General features: G+C 38.2%; 1 protein-coding gene across 1 annotated transcript in view; it reads right to left on the reverse strand.

Moving 5' to 3' along the window:
- DOCK3 (dedicator of cytokinesis 3) overlaps window positions 1–26,694 on the reverse strand; it is a 167,170-nt gene extending 140,476 nt beyond the window's left edge. Inside the window, exons 1-9 of the mRNA XM_070736728.1 lie at window positions 26,625–26,694; window positions 23,080–23,163; window positions 18,099–18,139; window positions 16,941–16,996; window positions 10,511–10,607; window positions 7,000–7,148; window positions 5,794–5,878; window positions 2,080–2,121; window positions 498–652 (exon numbers count right to left, since the gene is read on the reverse strand). Coding sequence (XP_070592829.1) covers window positions 498–652; window positions 2,080–2,121; window positions 5,794–5,878; window positions 7,000–7,148; window positions 10,511–10,607; window positions 16,941–16,996; window positions 18,099–18,139; window positions 23,080–23,163; window positions 26,625–26,694 — 779 coding nt within the window. The remainder of the gene's footprint in view (window positions 1–497; window positions 653–2,079; window positions 2,122–5,793; window positions 5,879–6,999; window positions 7,149–10,510; window positions 10,608–16,940; window positions 16,997–18,098; window positions 18,140–23,079; window positions 23,164–26,624) is intronic.
- Window positions 26,695–27,017: the final 323 nt, after the last annotated feature.

Consider the following 27,017-nt stretch of genomic DNA (forward strand, 5'->3'; position numbering starts at 1 on the left):
AATATCGAGGGATCACTGTACTTGAAACAGAAACTGTTTATTTTATTTACTTGTGTAATTCTGTTCAGTAACTATAATAAAGAACTAGAACAAGGAAATTAGTCAAGCACTTTTCTACTTCAGTAAAAGTATAACTTATGACATCATATTTCATAATGAATAATTTCAAAATTCATAATAACTATATTGATAAAATATAAGTATTACATAAATGAGGATTTTAAATGAAAGTATCAATACAGAGCTATGGTGGCGCATTGGTTAGAATGCAGTATTGTAGGCTAATTCCGCTGGCTGCCAGCAGTACAATCCTGATTGGCTCAAGGTTGACTCATCCTTTCATCCTTCCGAGGTCAGTAAAATAAGGACCCAGATTGTTGAGGACTGACTCTGTAAACCCTTTAGAAGGGGCTATAAAGCACTATGAAACAGTATATAAGTCTAAGGGCTATTCCTATTGCTGATCTATATATTCTGAAAAGGTTGCCTTGATTTACCTGATCTGCTTCCCTTCTCGAACATCGTATAAAAAGAAGAACACATCTGCATCCTCTCCAATGGTATTGTAGGTGAAACTCTTTAAACTGAGAAAGAAATGGTGAGGTACTGGCAGACGGCATGTTTCTCCATGGCGTGGCCTCATCGTATCCACCTAATTTGAAAATAAAAATAAAATAAAAAGTGCTTTGTTTTACATACAAGTATTCAATAGTTATATAATTATTTATGGAACAAGTGAATTATTCTCCCTCCTTTTAGAAACTTCAGATTTTACATTTAATAACATACCCTCTATAAATATTCATCATGTGCACTGGTTTTTAAGTTGTAACAATTTGGAGATCAAGCAATGTCACCAAAATACGTTTGGATGTTTGATGAAAAAATTGAAGATACAATTATTACTACAATTACATTACACTATTTATTATCAAATAAATGACATAAAGTTCAGTATTCAGCATTTGCTCTACATTAAATTTCACAACCACATGTAAGAGTCTATAAATTTGAGCAAACTGCTGAATAAAGCAATTTTCTTTGGTTCATATTAAGTTACTGCAGCAAGCACTATCTTAACCATTTCTGAACTGTGAAATAAGTTGAAAAGAAAATGAAGTAGTAGTAGTACCCATGTGATGAGAATAGATAAGCTATTTAAACATAAAGAGCAATGATCAGCTATAGAAGAACTGAAAAGTCAAAAAAACTATTCCTGATATTTAGCTATACAGAATATAGTTATAAGTAACCTATACATAATGATGACATGTTTTACAAGTTTACTCAGTTATGTTGATTTATATCTATCCAACTAACATCTGGAAAGTAGGACCACCAGACAATGGGTACTATTCTTCCTTTCTTCAAACTATTTTTCATCTCATTGATCAAAGGCTTCATTCCTCATAACAGTAATATTATTGTCTCCACTTAAGTAGACATTATCAGATTTAATACTGGCACACAAGTGGGAAGGTAAGATGTGATTTAAAAAAGCTCATGGAAATCATTACTAATACAGTCTTTCTTTTGAAGTTATTTGCACAGGGGCTGCCACTAATGTTTCATACCTTTTCCATATCTTGAAATTCAGCTGTATTGTGCTAAACACATTCTATGTAATGTGGAATGTAACAATAAGGGAAAATATACACAACACAACCCAAACATTTCATAGACACAGACATGTGTACCAGTAGTGGGTTTCCCTTATGGGAGTGCGCAGGAGTGCTTTGTGCACAGCAATGCTTCTGTGCATGCACAGAGCATTTTTGATTATGTCCAGGCGGGTGGGCGGAGTCTCCTGTCGCCACCACTACCAGTTCACCTGAACCAGTGCGAACCAGTATTAACCCATCACTGATGTGTACAGTATCAGTATCACATTCTAATTGTCTTACTATACAATATTCAAATGAATGCAAGCAGTTCTAACAAATATCAAGAAGAAAGTTATTGCAAAAGAAAATAAATCAGTATTTGTACATTAGCACTATCAAGCAAAACTTTCTAATACCATTAAACGTACTTCTATTCATGTGATATTTAGAAAATGATGATGCTTTCATAATTTACCTGTGATATGCTTTGTTGCACACTGTGCCTACTGGATAAATGCTGTAAAGATGACAGGAAAAATGTTATTTTTCTCAATATACTGCTTTGGTTTTTTACTTAAATAAGCAGAATTATTTTTGCTCTTTAATATATAATTACAGTACTTGATTTAAACAGATTCAACCAGTTAGCTATAATGGTTAAGCTTTCAGTTACCAAAAACTATGTGGATAGGTGTGTGTGGGTGTGGAATTTTTTCTAAAGCCAAATTATTTGTTAGAAAGTAGATTGTTTCTAAGTGGAGGGTAATGGATTGGTTTATGATCGATTCCATGACTTTGCAGTTGATGCAACATAAAGAGATTGGTCTGCAATTTTCAAATAGACCGGGGTCTCTCTTTTTGAAGATAGGGATGACCATGATTAATGACCATAGTTTGGACAAGGAACTGGTCTTGAAATATTTTTCAAAGATTATGCTTAGAGTAGACACATAGTCCATCAGGTCCAATAAAAAGAGAAGGGTTTGCGCTGCACAGTGCATTTTCAACATTATCTTCTGTAGAATCAATATGTATTAGGTAATTGTAATTAATTGTGGTATGACTAAGGAAATGTGGGGCATGAACCATTGCTGTTTACAAAGACTGAACCGAATAATGTGTTAAAGAGGTTGGCTTTAATGGTTTCATCATTAGTCTTTACCATTAGATCTTTTTACAGGAGGGATGATCTTGAGTCCTTAAATTTGTTGTTTACAAAATGGTTGGATTTTATGCGCAAAAGGTTTTCCTCTTGTTTGATGTAATAATAGGTACATTCAGTGTTTATCAGGTAGCATAAGTTTTTGTAGTGACTTTTAAAGTTAGCTATATAGCCAGTTTTGGGGGGGGGGGGTTGCCGAAGAACTCACAATCTTTTCCATTCAAATCAAACTAAAGAACTGTGGTACCAATTTACCTGCAACCATATTGGGTATTTTTTGCAGTACATTTCTCAACTAATTTTCAGTGTCTTTTAAAGTTCTTTTTTTCTTTAACTAGCAATCATCTTGTTATATTAAGTAAATACATATTATGGTTGGCCGCGCAGTCGGATGGATTTGGCATTTTTCTCCATCTATCAAGTTCTTCACAAAGGCCAGGGACAGGCAAATGTGGTTATCTGATGGTGTTAAAGAGAACATTACAGGATGTAAACTGCTCTAAATAAAGTGGCCTTTTGCAATAGACTGATGGAGATTTTGTTAATGTGAATGGTGTTCAAGTAATGCTTCTGATGTTTGGGGATTGCACCCAGGGCTATTCTTATTATTGCTACTGTTTTTGTTTTCTTTTGCCACAGTCATTTGACTTGTATTTGCCAAGTCTTTGTATTTTGTGATTTTCTGCATTTGTTTCTTTTCTGTTCTGCTGACTCCAGGTAGTGTCCAAACTTTTTGTTTTTCTCATCGACAATTGCTATATCAGGGGAGTTATGTGGCAGGTGCTTGTTTATTTGAATCTGAAATCCCAGTTTTCATTCTATGCAATCTTCTTGCAGCAGATAACTAGATGATTCACGGTTTTTTCAGCTTTCTTTGCAGATAGCATTTGCTTTCTGTTGCTGTCCTCTCAATTCTGGCTTTTTATACATTTGTTCTTAATGCTTGGTATTGTGTAGCCAAAATTAGACCCTCCGTCTCTTTTTTCAACTTTCTTAATCTTAGTCATTGGAAGGCCCTGTACTATACTGTTTTCCCTGCTATTATTTTTTGAGTTCTGGTCATGTAATACTTTGCCATGACATGTATCTTTGTATCTTTTCCATTCTTTATTTGGTCTTTCTTGTAGTCTCCAGTATTCAACAAGCCTTCATGGTATACTATACTAGCTTGAATGCATAATTGGCAAATATACAGTTAATCTAAGTCCATCTAAGATAATTCAAGTCCTAACAAAGGATCTAAATATTATTAAGCTAGCATCTAAAAATATAGGCAGTTTTTATCAGAGTATGTTTTTTTTTGTTAATGTTCAATTCAATATTTCCAGATATCGAAAGAGGTTTTTTAAGTAATGTTCCACAGGCTCCAATCACTATTGGTATTGTCAGGATATAAACCTGAAGTAATATTACAAGTACAGTACAGTAGAAGTAAAGTGAATGCTGAGTCATGGTACTTCAGCAGAATGATGCAATTTGTCCTATGATCTGATTGGTCAGTACATGTATATAATGTAATACACCTTTTGTATGGGTGTGGTCTGGTTTGATGGTGCAGTTTAGATAGTGGTTGGTTGGTAGTTTATTCTGTAAAATAGTGTAGAGTAGATAGTTATGGGTTTTATTTTTCTATAATGGGTTTCTTTTTCCGTAAGTGATCAATTCTTGATTTCCAAGTCCCAATATTTTGTAATTTTTTAAAATTGCTTTTCTTCAATTCTAGCCTCACCCAGATGAAACAGATTTTCTTCTTTTCCATAACAATTATGTCAGGCATATTATGAATAAAACACCTGTCTGTTTGGATCTTAAACTCCTGTAAGATTAATTCGTTCATTCTCCAAAACTTTCTCCATTTCACGGTTCCAGTTTTCATAATTGGTTTTCAATTATTTTCTGCCTACATTCAGCCTTCACTTTAATTGTTTTCAAGAACCTTTCACGACTGATTCCTTGATCAAGATTCTTTTCTTACATTCAGGCAATGTCCCCCCCCCCCCCCCCTTTACAGTTTGTTTCACATGCAGGAATCTTCTGCCCACAAGCAAATACAATCAATATCACTTTTTGGGTGCAAATATTTTTTTGGGTCCACTGTCATTAGTTTTCTTAACTTCCAATTCAAATTCTCAAATTCCATATGGCCCAGTCAACTATTGCTGCTACCTATCAAATAACAGGGAGTGCACAGATTTATTTATTTATTTTAATGATGTTTCCACCATTAAGCTTTGATTTCAAAATTTTCTGAACTCGTATAGTATTTGGTAGAAATATTTTGACTTGATTCTGTAATGATTTGCAGGCTTCCAAACTCTTCTTCTGGTGCTATTGCATTATGAAATCATCATTATTAAGTTGTATTATATCACATTAATGACTTCTCCCTATTCTTATTAATATGGTCACACATGTCAATGCCAAATTTCATTCCAGTATCTTTATTGAATTATTTTGTGCTTGCTAATAAGGAATCTAGTACAGCCTTTATTTTTCAAAGTAACTTTAATGCAAACTTTTTATCTGTTTTATGCCAATTTATATGCATAGTTTGATTGTTCAGAATTGTTGCTAGTGGTGCCATAGAGCATCATAGAGCAGTGTTTCTCAACTTTAGCAATTTCAACATATGTGGACTTCAACTACCAGAATTTCCCAACCAGCATTCTGGGAAAGAGTACAGATGATAATGACTAACCTTGGAAAATTAAAATATGTATTTGTTTATTATTGTTTTAATCCTCATCATTATAGTTTAAACTAATTCATTTGTTGCAAGCTCCTTCGAATATGAGATATAGAAAAATCTGAAATAGGATTTTATGTATTCCTCCAGTAATTTTATTCTCACAACTATCCTTTAAGTTAATCAAAGAGATTGATTGGCCCAAATCACCCATTTGAATGGGGATTTGAATCTGAATCTTTCCGGTCCTAAATATACCATACTTGTCACAGTTACATAAATAATTTTTGGTTATACAAAATGTTCATCCAAAAACGCTTCTTCCCCATGAACAGTCTTACCATTTTGTATAGATCAGACACACTGATCTCATCAGAATCAACAATCTCAAACTCCTTCCGTGGGACAAGATCCAAGCCTAAGTGCCTATAAAGAAACAAACCAACAAACCCAGAATCATTTTTTAAAAGTATCTCCAAGATGCATAATATATCCTTTCATATTTGATGATTCAGATTTCAGAAGAATAGCTTTCATATTAAAGCACAGCAAAGATGCTTCCCATTTTCCTATGTTTTGCATAAAATACTATACATTCTAAAAAAAGAGGTCAATTGCTCTATTTCATAAGTAACATAATAATGAAGAAATGTCACTTAGACTTGGATTAGAGACTCCTGCTCTTAAATTTCTATTTAGCCATTAAACTTTCATTCTATAACTGTTGGTTTATTTTTGATATTTTTAAGTCAGTCTTGTTTCCTGATAATTAAATGGACAAGATTTCTGCATGGCAGTATTTTCCAAATTGGTTTGCCACTGCTTTTTACTATAGCTTAGAGCAGGGGTGTCAAACTCAATTTCATTGAGGGCCGCATCAGGATTGTGTTTGACCTGGAGGGGGCATGTTCAGGGGGACCTGGCTAGCTCAACGTTACTCATGTCGAGACCTATGGTGGCCCGAGTGCTCTGCCAGCAAAAACGGGCTCCCAACCTCCGTTTCCAGCTGCCACAGCCTCCTGCAATCTTCTGCCAGTGAAAACAGAGTTTGGGAAGGCCACATGCATTCTGCCATTTTCACTGGCAGAAGGTTGCAGGAGGCTATAGCAGCCAAAAATGGATCTCTCTCCCTTGATTTGGTGTCGTAAATCTTTGGCTTGACTTTGGACCCCAGGACTTGGAAATTCACCTTGCCTTATCTATAGTTAACTGCTATTTCTTACTGCCTTGCTTTTGGGATTTGCAGAAGCATATTTTCCTTTTAATATTCAGGAAGTCTAGCAACCATGGCTTCTAGAGGAGTGCTAAAAAAAGTGAGGACATGAAACTTCACAGGTAAACCAAATGGGAATTTTTTTTACTCTCTTAACTACTGCCGTTTCTTTTGTTCACTTCTTCTCATTATTCTTCTGAGCTTTGAAAAATACTGTTTATCCCAAAACAGCATAGCATAGCAATATGTGGGTTAAATATAAAACTTGTGACTATTTTCAAATTATGCTATTCCATCACTATTACTATTTAAACAAAACTAGAATCATACTTACTCATTTCCCCAGTCCAATCGTACAGTGAGATGTCTCTTGACTTCTCGAACTTGATCCTGGGTCAAATGACCAGAAAGTAATTGTCTGCGAAGATCAATCAGTTCATTCATCACATGGCGTAGCTTGTAGAACAGATCTATCTTATGTTTCTGTGAACATTTTATTTTTTCGGAAGCAGAAAGGGAGAAAAAAACATTGAGAACCCTGGAAATTTCCTAACGAAACCAGGAATGGCATAGTTTACTCTACATTTTAAATCTCACAATGTGTGTTTGAAAGCACAGGTAGTCCTCATTTATCACAACTGAGACTTGCAACTCAGTCATTAAGCAAAACGGTCACTAAATAAAACTACAACTGTACTTACATTACTTCAGCTTTCGTTTTCTTTACAGATCTGTGAATGTCATTAATGCAATGATTGGTCACAGTTATCTTTTTATCACCATTGTAACTACAGTCAGTCACTGCCTGAAACAGTTGCTCAACAAGGAATACCTGTAGAATGCATATGTACCATGAAATAATTAGTTTCAGAAGTATTGCAGTGCTTCAAACCAATCTCAATAAAATATTGACTGCAGAGGCAGATTAATATAACTTTATTTATTGAGCAGAGCTTTTCTACACTGTGGTGTAGAGCTGTGGTTGCAAAGTGAGATGTCATTTAGCAATAGCAAACCCAGCAGTACTGGCTGCCACCATAACCCCAGGACCGTGCAGTGCAGGTCGATAAATGAGAACTTCATATGACTGCGACAACAACTGAATGAGTGGCTATGGAAATTATTTCAATGGTCCCTAGCTGTAAATTCTGAGATATAACTACACTGCAGAAGTACAGTGGTACCTCTACTTAAGAACGCCTCTACTTAAGAACCCATTTTGGATTTCGGCAGGCCTTCCTTTACCTCAGGTGAGATGAGATCGAGGAGGACATTCTCGCTGCTGTCGCTCCGGCTTCGGATGCAGAGGTTCCTCAGCGATCGGGCACAGAGAGTCACTGCCTCTTCCGGGCACAACCCCCACCTTGGCGGGAGACGCCAGCGATAGACATAGGTGGTGGGGAAGGAGAGGGAGCGGCTGCCGCTCCCGGCACCCCCCACCGTGGATGGGCCGGTGCCGAGCCTCTTTGAAGTTCATGACGGAGTGCTCACCCTCCCCCCCACTCCAGGCGCATGGTGGGCTGGCAGTGGAATGGGGAGCTTGCACATGCAGGCACGCACGAACCTTCGGTGGTGCAAGACTGCCCCGCACTTTCCTTGCCGCTCCCCGCCCCAACTCCAACACCCAGCTCCCCAGTGCCGTCTTGGAAAAAACCCGCGGGCTGGATAAATGGCCTCAGCTGGCTGCATGCAGCCCGCAGGCCGTAGTTTGGGGACTGCTGAACTAGGGATTGGAGTGGTGGGCTAAAAAAACACCTGTTGTTCACACACACCTTTCAATGTGTATTTGCCATTGTGTGCCTGTTACTGTCTTATAAACCCTTCTACTTTGTTAAATGTAAATACAAATATTAATTCCCTTCTTTCTAATTATCTCTGTGTTAGGGCGAGCATTCCAGAGAAGTGGCTATAAAGGGAAGCTGAAGTGAAATTCTAAGCAAGTTTCCAATCAGTGACCATATTATTAAATGAATGAATTGCTGGTCTCAATTGTGGTTGTTAAACAAGGACTACCTGTGTTAATTATTTACTTTTGGTTTTGTCTCTCTTTTCATTTGTGTCCATAGACAAGTATTTATTAATATATCATATATTGTACATTTGGGCTTGTTTGATTTGGATTTTTCTGTATCCCGGGTTGCCTGGCATATTATAAGACTTTTTGCCTTCAACAGCCTGAGGTAAGATAAGTTCAATATATCTTTTTCCTGCTGCTATACTTTGTTTACAACATTATATAGGCAGTCCTTGACTTACAACAGTTAATTGAGTGACCATTTGAAGTTACAACAGCATTGAAAAAAGTGACTAATGTCCACACTTACGACTGTTGAAGCATCCCCATCAACACATAATCAAAATTCAGATGCTTGGCAACTGACTCATATTTATGATGGGGCCAGTGTCCCAAAGTCAAGTGATCACTTTTTGCGACCTTCTAAACAAGCAAAGTCAATGGGGAAATCAGATTCACTTAGCAACATGTTATTGATTTAACAACTATAGTAATTCACTTAATTACATAGTAAAATGGAGCAAAACTCATTTACCAAATATCCCACTTAGCAACAGAAATTTTGGGCTCAATTGTTGTTGTAAATTGAGGACTATCTGTAATATGGAAATAATCTGTTGTTGTTGTTGTTGTTGTTGTTGTTGTTGTTATTATTATTATTATTATTATTATTATTATTATTATTATTAATTGATTTGTATGCCGCCCTTCTCCGAAGACTCAGAGTGGCTCACAACAACAAAACAGTACAAATCCAATAGTTAAAAACAATTAAAAACCTTTAATATAAAAAACATTCATACATCTCAGACAAACCATACATAAAACAGAAACGGCCCAGGGGAATCAATTTCCCCATGCCTGACGGCAGAGGTGGGTTTTAAGGAGTTTGCGAAAGGCAAGGAGGGTGGGGTCAATCCTAATCTCCGGGGGGAGTTGATTCCAGAGGGTCTGGGCCACCACAGAGAAGGCTCTTCCCCTGGGTCCCGCCAGACGACATTGTTTCATCGACAGGACCTGGAGAAAGCCAACTCTGTGGGACCTAACTGGTCACTGGGATTCGTGCTACAGAAGGCGGTCCTGGAGATATTCTGGTCCAGTGCCATGAAGGGCTTTATAGGTCATAACCAACACTTTGAATTGTGACCGGAAACTGATCGGCAACCAATGAAGACTGCGGAGTGTTGGTGTAACATGGGCATACCTGGGAAAGCCCATGATTGCTCTGGGCAGCTGCATTCTGCACGATCTGAAGTTTCTGAACACTCTTCAAAGGAAGCCCCATGTAGAGAGCATTACAGTAATCTACTCTAATAACAGTGTCATATACAATGTTCATCCTTAAATAAAGAGTTGAGACTCATTGACCTATCTAAGCTATAATTACCAAGTTTAACCAAATATAAGACCCTGTCTTATATTTTTTTTGAACCCTGAAATAAGCACTTGTCCTTATTGCTTTGCTCTCAAAAGCCCAATTGGGCTTATTATCAGTGGATAAAATAAAAGGGTATAAAATAAAAGAACAATGGAAAGTTACAATGAACCATTCATTGTTAATTCCTTACCGCATTACTAATAATTTAAATAATATTTAACTTTTCAGTATTAAAAAAATCATCATAGAGTCATGTATTTATGCAAGAATCCTGTTTTGTTTTCTTAAACCATTAAGAAAATCAAGCATAATCCTAGACCAAGTCCAAGTTGGATTCTCAGGAACTAGTCTTTGAAATGTGTCAGATGGTCTCTAAGTACCATATTTATTATCACAGTTCTTTATTATATTAATTATTATACTTATGTGAGCTACATGCTTTTGCTTACATACCACATATAACTGCTTCCAGAGGATAGCCCATTCCTGGAGAGTTGCTGTAACTTCAGCAACAACAGAATCTTCAAGTGGAACAACTGTTTCATACTGCCTGTAAAATTAAACACCAGTGAAAACATCATAAAAGAACCTTTTACATCCACCTTCCCTTGAGACCATGAATTCAGTGATATATAACAAACGCCCCCCAATATATAACATTTGGTTCATACAATGAAATGTTCCATCCTCAAATAATCTTCTGCATTATATGTGCAGTTTCATTGTACAAAATTTTATTTTATGACCATTTTAGTTCTATCGTTTTACTGGAATTGTGTAATGGGTTGTAAGAATAATCTTGAGAAAAAGAGGAAGAGCAACAACCAAGGCAACAATGAGATGAATGAAATCTGAGTCCAAAACAGAAATGTAATTTGAGAAAACATTTTTAGACTTGACTCTTTCTATATTATCTTGCAGATAAAGATAGAGGAAGAGGCACTTTCAGACTTGCAGAAGTCTGCCAATTTCATTGGATGGGGTGGTTTCTCAGATAAGCTGCATCCATGCCATGGAGGACTTTAAAAATTATAACCAACACCTTGAATTGGATCAGGAAGCAAATTGGCAACCTGTGTAGCTTGCTGAACAGCAGTGTGACATGATCTATCTGAGGGACCCAAGACCTGTGCGGCTGCATTCTGTGCCAAATGTAGTTTCCAAATATTCAAGAGAAACTCCACATAGAGAATCTTGCAACAGTCCAAATAACCGATTTGCAGGATTGTGTAAATCTGGAAAAATCTTTAAAAAGTAATTTCAGTCCTCTTTTGGAGTTGATTTTCCAGTTTGCTCTGCCCAGTGGGGTTGACAAACATTAATTGATACTCTGGTTAATCTATATAGTACTAAAACTCTTATTCCTAAATGGAATAAGCCAAAACAGTACAAAAGGAATGTTGTCTTACCTGAACGTTGCTTGTATGTCTGCTGCGAGAGATTCCAAGCATGGGTCATCAATAAATCTGATTGGCCAGGGATTAGTTGCAATTTAATTTTAATTTTATTTAATTTATTGTATTTCTATTCTGCCCAACTCCCGAAGGACTCTGGGCGGCTTACAGCAGGATATAGAAAATACATTTAAAACATCATAAAAGATTTTTTTAAAAATAGTTAAAATCACATAAATACATATCATTCAAGGCCAGACCTCGTAAACTGCGAGATCACTATCCCCAAGCCTGCCGGAAAAGCCAGGTCTTCAATGCTTTCAAGAAGGCCAGTAGAATGGGGGCAGTATGGATCTCACAGGTTTTAGAGAGCCAGGGCAGCCACAGATAAGGCCCTTCCCCACAGGCCTGTCAGCCGACATTGTTTAACTGATGGGACCGGGAGGAGACCAACTCTGTGGGATCTTACCGGTCATTAGGAACTATGAGGTAGAAGGTGGTCTCGAAGATAATCAATTTCTTTGGCCATGTCTCTTCCTCCAGTTTTTCAACAAAGACCCAGATCTGGAGAAGATACAGTCCATCTGATACATCAACCATTCCTTGGCCCCAAACCATACCGGAACCAGGGTGGGATTAGATTCTTCCGCAGATGACATAGAAGCAACATTCAGGTAAGACAACTTTCCTTCTCCTGTGTGCAGCTTGGAGAGACCAAGCAGGGGATATACCCAAGCTAAATTGATGTCGGGCAGGAAACAGATTGGTACACAGTCGCCTCGGCTGATAGAACCCATTGCAACACTTGTCTCCCAAATGCTGCCTCCACCAAGGCAAACATGTCAAGCTTGTAATTTCTCACAAACGGTGATGGCAAAGTCCACATGGCTGTCCTGCAAATTTCAAGGATAGAGACTTGCATAGCTCATTCCATCATGGTAGCTGCACTCCTGGTTGAGTGCGCTGTTATGTGACGCTAGGCCAGCAAGATAAAGGCCTTCAGCCAATGACGAATGGTAGATGGTGACACTTTCTTGCCCAATATTCTGGGTTGAAGGATACAAAGAGTTCCTCAAAGTGTCTGGATTGCTCCATCCACTTATTATATTTGAGCAACAACCTGCAGACATCTCAAGTATGCCAATGCCTCTCACTTGGCTGTCTAGGATTCAGACAAAAATTCATCAGGATATGTGATTGTGCAGAAATGGACAAATTAACCATAGAACTTAGAGGACAAAAAGACTCAGATTATTACAAAATATGGGCAAAGTGGTATAAATGGACTAAGGGTAGAATATTGGAAAAAAATGTGGGACCATGATACAGAATTAGAAAATACTGTAAAATGATGTATAAATTGTATAAATATAATAATAATGTACTGTAGATAAAAGGCTGTAGATCTGCTCAAAATAAATATTATAAAATATAAAATGTGAAAAATCAATAACAACATATTGAAAAAAAATCCAGCAAGACAACTTCCTGGGTTCTGTGGAACAAAGTATAGACCTTTGGCAGAAATGTTGGATCTAAACGAAGGATCACTCTGTCAGCATGAAAAATACACAAGTCCTGATGTATCGACGAGCAGCAAGTTCTGAAATTCTGCATGCTGAAGTGACTGCAACTAGAAACGCAACCTTGAAGTTAACAATCTGATACTATTTGAGTGGAGAGGCTCGAACAGAGACCCTGTAAGCACTTGCAGTACCACCGACAGATCACAGGTAGGGTAGCTGTGGACAGTTAGAGGCAAAAAGTTGGATATTCCTTTCAAAAAACTCTGCACCGTCGGGTGATGTAAAACTGAGATTGTGCCCTCTCCTTGAAGGACAGTGGCTAAAGCAGCCACTTGTCTGCAAAGGGCCTTTGTCAAAGCCTACCTGCAGAAAGTCCAAAACCTGCACAGATGCTGTTGTAGGTAATAAGTTCTGAGTGACACACCAACGACTAAGTGGCCTCGTATATCCTGGACATAGACACCCTTCTGGAAGCCAGAATGGTGGAAATTACTTTCCTCAAATAGTGACACACACACACACACACACACACACACACACACACATCTCCTACTCAATCACCAAACAACTAGTCTGAGCCACTACAGATCTGGATGTTGCACAGCTCCTTGGCAAAGAGAGATTTTGTGAGGGGGAATCTTCAAAGGGCCTGAGATGGACAGTATCATTAAGTACACAAATCATGGCCACTAGGATCACCTCCATTTCTTCTTCCACAATCTTCCTGACAATCAGTGGAATCAGTGGGATCAGAGAAAAGGCATACAAGAATTCCGCCGGCCAAGAAAGTTGTAGGGCATTGGTCCCCTCTGCTGCTGGATTGCAGAACTAGGGGGAAATTGCAGAAATTGCACATTTTGAGAGTTGGAGAACAAGTCCAGAGATGGACAGCTGAATCTCTCCACGATTTTACCAAAGCTGGGTGGAGTTGCCATTTGGACTGGTCGAGCATTGTCCTGCTCAACTAGTCCACCTGGGTGTTGGCTACCCCCAAAATGTGGTCCGCCTGTTGGAGCACATATGAGTTTCTGCCCAGGTAAATACGTTTTGTACTTTGCACATAAACACTATGAAGTGTGTGTGTCCCCTTGCCTGCGCCTTTGCTGTGACATTGTCCATCAACAGAAGGACGTACTGGTCTGAGAGATCCCATTGGAAATGGTGGAGCATGAGGTGAGCTTCTCTCAGTTCTAGCCAACTGATGTCATTGAGAAGGTCTCACTGCAACAAACAAACCTGAGCAACCTTGGCGTTGAGATGGGCACCCCATCCAAACAGGCTGGCATCTGACATCAGCACCAAGCAGGCAGGCTCTTGAACAGCGAGCCTTTCTCCATGGTGGCCGAGACCCACCAATCCAGTGACCGCAGGAACCATCTGGGCACTTTAATGTGGGAGAGTGAATGGCTGTGACCTGACCTCTGGCTTGGCAGGAGTAGCCATTTTTAGGGCCCGGATGGAGCTGAGCCCAAGGCAAAATAAATATCATTTTGCCTAACAATTAGGAAAGAAATAGTAGAGGCACCAAATGTAATGATCGCATCTGCTGTACCATCTCCCTTATACTGACCCTGTGTTCCTGTGAGAGGAAGAGTTGTGAGGACAGTGTGTTGATTATTGCCTCTAAATGAATCCTTCTGGTAGATGGGGTACAGTAGCTTTTCTCTCAATTTATGGAGAAACCATGATCCTGCAGGGTTTGGACTGTGAAAAAGAGACCCCCCTCTGCCTGCACTGACGATACTTGAATTTACACATCATCCAGATTACATTGCAGGCAGATGGGTCTGGTGCAGAGGTGTGCTACTATAACATCCAAGAGCTTGGTAAAGGTCTGTGGAACTGAGGACAGTCCGAAGCGAAGAGCCTGTACGGTGGCGAGCGTAATTGAACCTGAGAAACTGTCTATGGAACGGCCTAATGGGCACATGGATATATGCCTCCTTTAGGTCTATGGAGATCATAAAATCCCCCTTCCAGATCATAAGAAGGGAACCTCCTTCCTTCTTACGGAATTTTGGACCCTTGACCTAGTAAGCCTCTTTGGGCCAGAGATGCATCAATACCCATAGCAAAAGTATTGAAAATAGTTCTTTGGGGAGCCCTTGTTCTGCAAGCTCAGGTGGGCAGAGTCCAGCTGCTGAAGGCATGAAAGTGGCTGAAAGAGCTGGTGGTCTGAGTATAGTTCCAGCCTGTGACACCGAAGCTGAATGGCCAGAGGTCAGTAAAGCTTCGTCCTGAATAAGAGCCAGAGAAATGGCTTGAGGATCAGGCAGTACATTGAAAGAGCATGCTAAATGGTTTTCCACTTGGGGCTGAGATGAAATTTCCATAGTCAAGGGAATACAAGATGAGAAGCTCCTTCAGAGCCCCTTGCAAGCTGAGCCTGCTTTTGTGCAAAATGCAGTTTTGCAACTTGCTTCTCCAAATCCCTTTGTTTTCAAAGGGCATCCTTATCAGAAGCAGATGATTTGGACTTGGAATGAGAGGATTTGGATCTGGTGGAAGGGCCCTCTACCCTCTTTCTAGCCCTTTTGGGCTGGGAACATCCATCCATCCAGTAAAAGGTGGAAAAATCAGCAGAGCTGCTGCTGATAGAATCCCTTAGTTCGGCCATAATAGCTGCAGATGATGAATCACACTTCCCGCTTACAACCACATGCAGGGGATTTTATTCCTAGTAGCAGTGAAGACCCGCAATTATTCGGCACTACCGGAATGCAACCGAAACACGCACACGTACAAAGTGCACACATGTGTGCACGATCCCGTTGCAAGATTCAGTTTCTACGCATGCGCAGAAGCCAAATCTCATGCAAGGACGCGCGTGCACATGTGGGATTTCACTGATTTTTAGCAATTTGAAGTTCTGAGCATCCAGCCAATGTCGGGGCCAACTTTGAGTCCTCAAAGGCAGATTGCTGCACTGCAGTTTCTTTATTGAGCCACATCCTGTAGCCAACACATGGCAATGTGGCTACCAGGTGATCTCAGCCCCATGCTGAGCACAGTGGCAACAAGCCTCACACAAACACACCAGGCATTTTCCCAGCCAAATTGGAAAATTTCTTCAATTTTTAACACAGTTCTAATTAAATCCTACTTAAATTCTAATTAAATGCAATTAATCAATAACAATGATCAGTAGCAATTCAATCTGCATCCCTCTAGACGAAGTGAGTTGAAAAACTACAGCTTGACTGAAGGAAGAGGCATGGACAAAAAAATTGCAAGTCACTCCCTGGCCAATCAGATGAATTGATAACAAATGCTTGGACTCTCCAAGCAGTGCACAGGAGAATACAGAATAAGCCAAAATAGTACAAATATGACAACATCTTTTGAACCAAAATACTACAAATGGGCTAACTTACACAATGCATCCAAAATCCAGGAGCATGACTCTCACAGAATTGAAATTTGATAAATTTTATAAAACATCTAATGACATTAGCATTATCATAAAGCAATTTATGACATAATACAAAATGTCATAAAACACATTCTCTGTTGATATTTGACTGGACTAACATGGGCTAATTTCAAGGCAGATAATATCTTAATGTATTTCCAACTTTTACTGTGAAAACAATATTTTAGAAGCTATGTCACTGTTGAAGACATTGAAACATCTGATAAGGAAATATCTCTAAAACAATGACCTAGCAAGGCATGGGTTTTCCTAGTGTCATATGTATCACATAGCTGCAAAGAAGCACAGCCTGTCAAAGCCTGACTCTGACAAGGTATCATTTTTATGAATAAGGACTAAGAAAGTTTTTTAAACTATGTTCTTAATGTTTTGCAAAAAAATTAAGAAAGAAACCGAATGTAATTTTTAAAAATTATTTGCTAGAATACATATAGTGCAAAAGTAGTTTAAATTAAGATTAAATAATGTTAATGAATTCCCATCTATTTGTCAAATATATCAATTTCTAAATAATTGAAATGCATACTCACCCTCTGTTACTGACAAGTGCCTTTTTCAAATGAATGTAATTTACAGGAAAGATACCCTGCAAGAATAATGGATTATATTTATTTTAACAAGAAATATTAAATGAATACTTCAATTGATGGGTAGTAGAATTCAGTATTTTTCAGCGCATTTGGTGAAACTAGTTTTAGAATCCCTTTTCTTTTTTTAATTTACTGTATTTAAGTTTTGAGGTCTCATTACTTTTTTCTGTTTTCCTGTATTTTGCATTCCCCCCAAATGAAATGTGATACATTTGTAAGGTTTTTATAAATGCAATTTAACCACCCTACTAAAGTAAATAGTTTGGTAAGTGCTGATAAATTAGAATATCTGATTGATTGAAATTGATTTATTCTCAATTACATGCACGTTTTATCATTTTTCTTAATCCCAAACTTTGCAATTATAGGTAATCCTTGATTTACAACCATAATTGGGACCAGAATTTTAGTCACTAAACGATAGGTTCATAAATGAATCATCATGTGACATCATGTTTACAACAATTTTTACTCTGATTAGGTGAATAAAGTGGCTGTTAAATTAATCTACTTGTCAAAAGCTGGGGTCTTGAAAAGTCACAAAATGCAATCACTTGATCAGAAGACACTGGAACCATTGTAAATTGAAAAGAACTGCCAAGCACCCTAATTGTGATCATGGAGGTAGTAAAATAGTTGTAACTTTGAGGTTGGGTTGTAAGTCAATTTTTCTGAAGCCATTGTAATTGTAGAACTGTTTTTAAACAGTCATAAGTCAAAGGCTACCTCTATGTACACTGTGTGGTTTACATATTTCTCATATTTTGGCTCACAAAATAGTTACTAAAGTAAAGAGCTTTGGGTAAAACCAGTATTTGGTTGTGCTTTGTCATCCTAGTAGAAACATACCAAAACTGACTGGTAATATATTTACCATTAGCACATTAAAACTAAGGCTCCTAGTCAACTTTATTGACTACTTTAATTGTCATGATTGACTGCTGCTTTATAAGGGAGTATTATTATAACTCAATTATTGACAATACAGGAGACTGTTTCATTAGTTCAAGTCAATATTTAACAGGGGCTTTGTAAGATTATTTGAAAGGATGCATTAAACTCAATATTGTTTTCGTTAAAAGCAGCATCTAAACATACCTTTTTGCTAGGTCTCTTTATTGAAATTCCTCTGTACCAACCTAAAATAAAATAAATTATATTATATTAAAATATATTATTAAAACATGTTAACATTTACAAATCATGTTATTTTCATTAATTGTGTGAGGTTCATATGATATTCCAGCAATATGTCTAATTAGAGCTCTGATTTCTAGGTTTTATGTTGATATGTGATTGTCTAATGATTCTGCTTTCAGAATAGTTAAATGGAAATTTTAAAAATCAATTATTACATGGGATTATTGTCTGAATCCCTATTTTTTATGAAGTAGGAATGTTAATAGGAACTTTTTCCACCTATATTTTATAGAATCACAGAGTTCAGGCACTTTCTGCTCACTGAAGGATCCCTTAAAACAAATGACATCCAGCCTCAATTTGAAAATCTTCAGCAATGAAAATATGTGACAGCCAGATCCAGTGGCTGACAATTTGTACTGCCATGAAGTTGGTTCTGACATTTAGCCCAAACATACTTCCTTATAGTTTTAGCTCAGTGTTTTTGATTCTACCCTCTGCATTCTCTTTCCTGTATGGAAATCTATGGCAATTTGAAGATTGCTATTTTATTCCACGTGGCCATCTCTTTTGCAAACTTAACACATGTTTTCTTTGTTTTTCTGATGAAATTTAGTTTCCAGAACTCTCATCTTTTTTATAGTTCTGTCCTGAATTGCTCCAATTTGTCACTTTCTTTATTGATTTATGAGGCCCAGCGGTGAACGCAGCATTCAAACTGGAGTTTGATCAGGAGAGAATAGATTAAAACAATTTCTTTCCATGATCTATACCAGTGATGGCAAACCTATGGCACAGGTGCCACATGTGGCACATGGAGCCATATCTGCTGGCACGCAAGCTGTTGTTCTAGCTCAGCTCCAATGTGCCTGTGTGTGCTGGCTAGCTGATTTTTGGTTCGCACAGAGCCTCTGGAAGGGCGTTTTTGGCTTCCAGAGAGCCTCCGGAGGAATGGGGGAAGGCGTTTTACCCTCTCCCAGCTCGAGGGAAACTTTTGGAGCCTGGGGAGGGCAAACACAAACCTACTGGGCCCACCAGAATTTGGGAAACGGGCCATTTCTGGTCTCCAGGGGGCTTCCGGGGGGCGGGAGAAGCTGTTTTTGCCCTCCCCAGGCATTGAACTATGGATGTGGGAACTCGTGCATGCATGATAGTACACATGCACATGCTTTCAGCACCCAAGAAAAAAAAGGTTTGCCATCACTGATCTATACTATTGAATTCACCCTATTCATTTTGGGCCATTGCTCAAGTCTATCTGCTGTACATGTTTTTAATATTCAGTTTCCATTTTAAACTATTTGTTGTCCTTCTGAGCTATGCATAATTTTCAACCTTGGTAAATGTAACTCCAAGTCACAGATTAAAAATATTTTATTTGAATATAGCTATCAAGAAATAATTGTAGCAGCAAAAAGTAAAGCAGTCTCCTGCTTCATTTCGGTTTCTTAAGCCATACAATCCAACTATGTTTTCTTCTTTTAATTTTCCAACTTTGGTATTTCATTCCTAATCACAAGCATTATAAACTTGTACTTTTTGTCAATTTCTAATTAACCTGATTATAAATAATGGTGATAATAATGGTGATAATATCAGCAAATACCTCTTTTCTATCAGTAGTTGTAGCACAAACTTGAATGACTGTCATATTAAATAATTGCCCATGAAGTCTAATCAGTATTACTCATTCATTGATTGCACTATAGCCAAGCATTATTCTTGCTATAACATTCATAACTGTAAATGCAACATCATTCCATTCTTTTTTTGTCCTGAGTAATAAACAGTATGATCTTTTGAATGAATATGTTCAATCTCAATCCATCTCAATTCATTGATGCCTAAGATGTTAATGCCATTTCATACTTATTACATTCCATGCTCCTACTATAATTCTCTTTTGAGCTTTTCTTTTCTTTTCCTACCGTGTTTCCCCGAAAGTAAGACAGTGTCTTACTTTCTTTTTACCCCCAAAAGCCCCACTACGTCTTACTTTTGGGGTATGTCTTACATTGGAAAAAAATTGAAAGGGTCGCGTTCCCGAAGGCATCTCCCCAGAGTCCAGAAGGGCAGCCGCGGGACAGGAGCCTCGTGAGCCCTTTTCCAAGTTCAACCTCAGGGCTCCAAGCGGCGTGCACGCGTGGAGCCAGAGACGCGTGTCAGGGAAGCGTGTGTCTGGAGGGGAGGAGCCGCTCTGTGCAGTTGGGCAGCCCCACCTGCCTGCCGGAAAGGAGGCGGGCGAAGGAGGGCGCAGCTCTGGCCGCTCGCCTTGGAGCTGGTCGGCCTTGCTGGCCGCTTGCAGCCGAGCCTCGGCAGGACTCGATTGCTGGGACGAGCGCCTTCGCTGCAAGCCGCCGCCCGCTCGGATCGCTTCGGACCAGCGCCGTCCTTCGCTTTGCCAAGCCGGGGAAGAGGCGGTGGCGCCGCGGCGAAGGCGAGGGGCGCGCGGGGAGCTTGGAAGCGACGTCATCGGGCTCCCCCCCGGCAATACCCCCGTGTTTCCCCAAAAGTAAGACATATGTCTTACTTTCGGGGTACGGCTTATATTAGCCGACCCCCCTGAAACCCCCGAGACGTCTTACAATCGGGGGTGTCTTACTATCGGGGAAACAGGGTATATGGCAATATCAGCAACTAGTCATCCCAAAGATGTTGTTCTAGTCACAGCATAAACATCAATAATACCAAATCCTAACCAAGTTTGAAATTCATACTCTGAATTCACAACTATAATTTTCTTTCGAGTACAGTGATACCACTTACGAACTTAATTGGTTCTGGGAGGAGGTTAGTAAGGTGAAAAGTTCGTAAGATGAAACAATGTTTCCCATAGGAAACAATTTAAAACCGATTAATGTGTGCAAGCCGGGGGGGGGGGGAAACGCAAAAAATGGCACTCCGCTGGGCGGTGGCGCCCAGCTGTTACCTTCTGAAAAATCGTGTGTGTGTGCCTCGTAACGTGAGATTTGGCTTCTGCACATTCACAGAAGCCAAATCAAACACCGGGCATGGGCACATGCACAGGTGTGCACTCCTGTCACATTCCGGTAATGCTGTGAATAGTAGCCTGCCCCTGGTTATAACCCTTTCATTAGTACAGGTAATCCTTGACATGTCATTCAATGAACATTTGAAATTATGATAGAACTTCCAAAAGCCACATATAACCTTATTTCAAAGTTACAACAGCTGTAATCGGCCTGCAATTGTTCACTGTACGACTCACCACAGGGGCGCTGCTCCTAAACCCATCCTACTCTGCCAGAACTCTGCAGCACTTGGGACTCCTCCTCACACATTCATCACATCCTACTTACCTTCTGGAACCACGCCCCTCTCCCCTTCCAGACCTCATGTAGAAGAAGAGCAGGCTGTATGTTTCCAGCAATGCAACCTCCATTTTGTCTACCCATTTTATGCTTGCCAGAAAAATTACTTCATTTTGCTTCCATACAGTAGAAAGTCTGCACAGTGATGCAGAAGCTTCTGACTGCTGCAGAAAGCTTCTGCAGCATTATGCAGACCTCTGAAAGACAACAAAACAAAGCAGTTTGTCCTAGGGCTGTGCAGCAGCAACCTAAATGCAGCCACCATTTTGTCCCAACCATTTGTGGATGAGAACAAAATTGTAACCATTAGACAAACTGTTTTGTTCTGCTGCCTTACAGAGGTCTGCACAGCACTATACATGATGCTGCTGGCCTTGTTAAGGTAGCAAAATGAAGCAGTTTATCCTTGGGCCACATGGCAACAACCCCAATGTAACCACCATTGTGTGACAGGATAAAATGGGGGACATAGAAAAATGAAAGTCAATTCCAGTTCTCTGGAAGATCTTTAAAAGGTAAATTAGGAGAAGGGTATTTGGCCTGGTGGCTGGGAATTAAGCCTAAGGCCTGGAGGAGCTGGTGAAAGTGGGAAAAGGTTTGTTGGGACTCAGGGTGTGGAAAATGGAGCACAGGACTTCTTGGGGAGGCCTTGGGAGGTCCAGGACAGATGGATCTGTGTCTATACTAGGCCTCCCCACCCAGGAAACACCGCACCTTCCACTTAATAACCCACACATTTGTTTTATATTTCATTGGGGAGGGCAGGGATGGAGGGTTCATTAGGTGACATATTTCATCTAATGAATGCTATGACCATAAGAGGCAGGCTAAATAGTGGTCATATCTTGAGAACTATCTGTAGTGTTATATGTTGACAATTGTAATTATTATAAATTTTACTGCAGTTACAATATTTTCAAGAAAGTTCTGAAATTAGCCACTGGTATTAAATAATATGGCCTATGTATTAGAATGGAACTCATTAAGAAATCTAAATGTATTCCTGGTTATCGTTATAAAGCCATCACAAGCCACCCTTATCCTCCCAAAAATGAAGTTCCAATATTTCCAGACAGATGGTTAATAAATATGCTGACCCCTTTCTGACAGGATTACTAATAATGCTTCAATGTTTCTTATAGAAAGTGGGTCAGATTAGATTTACAAAGCATTTGAATAATCATGGTTCTCAAATGATTTATGGAAACATAGGTTTGCAAAACATAAAATGCGCTCCTTTTGGGAAATGCATTGACAATTATGTTGCAAAACATAAAATGCACTCCTTTTGGGAAATGCATTGACAATATAGATGCTTCCCAATGCCCACTAAAAACAATGAACCACAGTGATTACAGAAATTCATTTATCCTATCTACAGGATTTCTGTAATTCATTTCCTCTTTACAAGACAGAAGGTGACAAGGGAATGGAAACAATGGAAGGAGATATAAAATTTATATTCCAGTGTTTTTAGTGTAGCATTGGCTACACCCAGAAGATACCATTATGATCACAGATTATTATTACTATTTGAATAAAGAGAAAATGCAAAGTAAGTACAGTAATAAATAAACCCCAGAAAAAATATTTTCAATATATCATACCTTCATATTTTTCCAAGATCTGAACAGTTTCTCCCAGTTCTAGAGCTAAGCCTTGTTGTACATGTCCTTGGAAGCTGCATATAACTAGGGACAAACAATATGTTGAAATATTAGATGTTGAATAGTACATTAATATTTGATTTTATAAAACAGAAACAATATTCATATTAAAATATTTTATAATATTTAGTTTGTTCAAAAAAGTTAATATAAAATGCTAAAATATTAAAAAACAAAAAAGAACATTTAAAAAAGAATCTTAAAAAAGATTAACACAGATCCTCCCTAACTTAATGCTGATTAATATAATACAATCATGTTACAATAACAAAATAGTTAACAGGAATTAAAATGCTTTTTAATAAGATATTACACACACACACACTAATATAATAGTAGTCTAATTTAACATTATAAACTAAGTCAAAGACAGCAAATAAAAATGTTAAGAATAATTAAACTAGTAGGAAACTATTTTTGCAGTTCGACTCAAATTAGAATTAGTATGAAAAAGTAAACAAATATGTTTCCATTATATGTAAACAATATTGTTAAGGAGTGCGTAGAACCCTTGAGTTATCAGGGACATGCACAGAGGAAACGTGGGATAGCAGCAGATATCCAGGTGATAGGAGTAATTATTCAGTCATACAAAAACAGATACATTAAAGTTCAATTACTATTTACTTTTGGAAATAGCACAGTCCAGTCAAAACAGTCCGATCATACACATTCAAATCAGTCAGTATCTCTCAATAATATTACAAGCCTGTCTTTGTCTTACATATCAGACATACTATACATTGCAGTTTACAAATACATCAAATTATCATTGAACACACAGCTTACTACATCAGTCAGGGTGAATCATCAGAAAGAACAGAGAGCAGAGATAAAATCATGCTTTATAATCTCTCTATTATGGCAATTTACAACACTACCTCTTAAAGCTATAGTACTTCAATACATACAAACATTCATTGTTAGCTTGTTTATATATTGCCAATCAACTATTTCTACATAGTACTAAAAATATTCAGAGAAAATGAATGTTCATCTATTCTAGAATTCAATACATTTCTATATTCATATTCTGACATTTTTTAATTATTTCATTTTAATACAATTTTAGCAATCAAAAAAGGCACCTACATTTTTGTGTTATTCAAAAAAAATCTATGACCTCAGAATATAAGACACACCCAAATTCTCAGCCTCTTTTAGGGAGGAAAAAGGTGCATCTTAATTCTATGAAAAATACAGTAAATATGTAAACCCAAAATTACTTGCATGATAGTTAAAATTATTTATTACAATGGACACCTATATCAAGATCTTAAATATCCAATATCCTGTCAACTTCAAATCCCCTTTCTGAAGAAATCCATTTCTATAATCTTTTTAAAATTTAGAAGCATAGATGCTGTCCATATGTCTAATAGGTATTCCTAAGAGTGCGTGCTGCCTCAAAGAAGCACATTTCTGCCAAGTCTCCTCAATATTCCTATCCCTAGTTTCTACTTCATTTTATATGGAAGAAGTTAGTCTAAACAGCTCCAATCCAGATAACATCATATAATGATCTACCTGAAAATAATATTTAAAATTCAAGTACAGTGGTACCTCGTCTTACAAACCCCTCATCATACGAATTTTTTGAGATACGAACCCGGGGCATAGGAAGCGTCTGGAGGGGTGATTTGGGGAGCAATTTGGGGCCTCCATTCCTCACTTCTCCTCGCTGTCCGTCTCCACTCCATTAGCCTTCACTTTGTCTGCCCACTGCTTTTTTTTTAAGCCTTAAAGTTTGGATTTTCCTAATGGGTTTGCACGCATTATTTGCTTTTACATTGATTCCTATGGGAAACATTGTTTCATGTTACAAACCTTTCTACTTACGAACCTCATCAGGGAATGAATTAAGTTTGTAAGTCAAGGTATCACTGTATTCCTCAAAGTTCCAATTTATTAGCAGAGCCATGTTGGCACATCTGGGAGAAATCCGAATCTGAAATCCCCAAGGCTTCTCCACCCAGCTGAAATTTCAAAGCCTTATCCCCACAGCCCCAAGTCCATCACATTGACCAATCTTCAACTGCCAACCTGACAAGTGTCCACTCATCTCTTTTCATGCAGATGTAGGAGTGCAAAGACAAAGGATGATCTTGACTATCTAGAAAGAATTTGTTCTGGCTACATACAGACAGCCCTCATGCAATCCTTCCTCCAAGATTCCCATAGTAAAGAATGTACATTAAAAGACTACTATGTATGGCAGGCCAAAGACCCCAATAAAATGGCTTCAGACTGACAATGGACTTTCCAACCACTTTGCAGTCCAATTAGATCTAAAGGCCAAGAAAGCTTTCAAACAAAGATTTATTGATGATATTGCAGTAGTTAAATGCGTCAAGTCTCTGAAGTGGCTGGCTCCAAAAATCAGCCTTCCAGTTAGAAAAATATTTAACAGCTTACATACATCAACATTTCAGAAGACTTTTTGCTAGATCTTGATTCAAACAACTGGACTCAGTGGTAAGACATGGGAGATTTCATAGACTCCCAAATAAAGTCCCATGATTGTGCATTTGAGGAATAGCACTTTGAAGACAATGGACACATTCTTGTTAACTAGAAATTGTACTCTCCTGAAATGGCCTTATTTAAAAACTAAAAAATATTGGATAAATATATTGAATAAACAGAAGTCCTATTTATTGCAAGGAACAAACCTAAATATCAGGTGGTGATTTCACTTGTGATTTCAAAGAAAATCTCAAAGACAAAAAGAGAACAATCTTGATATGATTGGAGATAAATGTAGGGATAACAATATATTATGAAGTTTTTTCTTTTTACCAATTTGCATTTTTGTATCAATTGTATATATGTGGTACAGTCAATTAATTTAATTAATAATTTTCTTCTAATTTTGCCCTATACTGTTTTATCTTATTCTTTCTTATCTATTGTATTTTATTTTATCTCACAATAGCTATTTATCTAATTTCACTGTATCTTATCTCAGTTAAAAGCTACAGGCTGTTAGACCCCCTGCAATTTGCATACCAAGCAAGAGATCACAGATGATGCTGTTAATATGGCTCTGCACTACATCCCACAACATCTTGAATCTCCAAAGATTTACGCAAAGTTCCTCTTTGTAGACTTTAGTTCAGTATTCAATGCCATCATACCAGACATTCCTCTAACTAAACTAAATCAGAAACAGGAAGCAGCAGGTGAAAGTAAGCAGAATCACATCAGATACCTGTACAATTAGCACATGCTCACATCCCAGGCTGTGTGCTCTTTTCACTTTTCTTCTCTCTATATACCAATGACTGCATCTCTAAAGATCCATCTGTTAAACTACTGAAGTTCGCAGATGACACAACAGTGATTGGCCTCTTTCAAAACAATGATAAATCTGCACAGACAGGAGGTTGAACAATTAACTTTGTGGTGTGACCAGAATAATCTGGAACTGAACCCACTCAAAACCGTAGAAATAGTGGCAGACTTTAGGAAAAACCCGCCCATACTTCCATCTCTTACAATACTAGACAACACAGTATCAACAATAGAGACCTTCAAATTTCTAGATTCTACCATATCGCAAGATATAAAATGGTCATCTAACCCTCAAAAATCTTCATCAAAAAAAGCACAAAACAAAATGTCTTTTCTGCGCCAACTCAGAAAGCTCAAAATTCCCAAGGAGCTGCTGATACAGTTCTACAGAAGAATTACTGAGTTTGTCATCTGCACATCTGTGACTGTCTAGTTTGGTTCTGCAACCCAACAAGACTGACACAGACTTCAGAGGATAATTAGAACTACAGGAAAAACAATTGCTACCAATCTGCCTTCCATTGAGGACCTGTATACTGCACGACTCAAAAAGAGGGCTATGAAAATACTTACAGACTCCTCGC

Source organism: Erythrolamprus reginae, chromosome 2 (assembly GCF_031021105.1).
Source record: "Erythrolamprus reginae isolate rEryReg1 chromosome 2, rEryReg1.hap1, whole genome shotgun sequence".
Taxonomy (NCBI): Eukaryota; Metazoa; Chordata; class Lepidosauria; order Squamata; family Dipsadidae; genus Erythrolamprus; species Erythrolamprus reginae.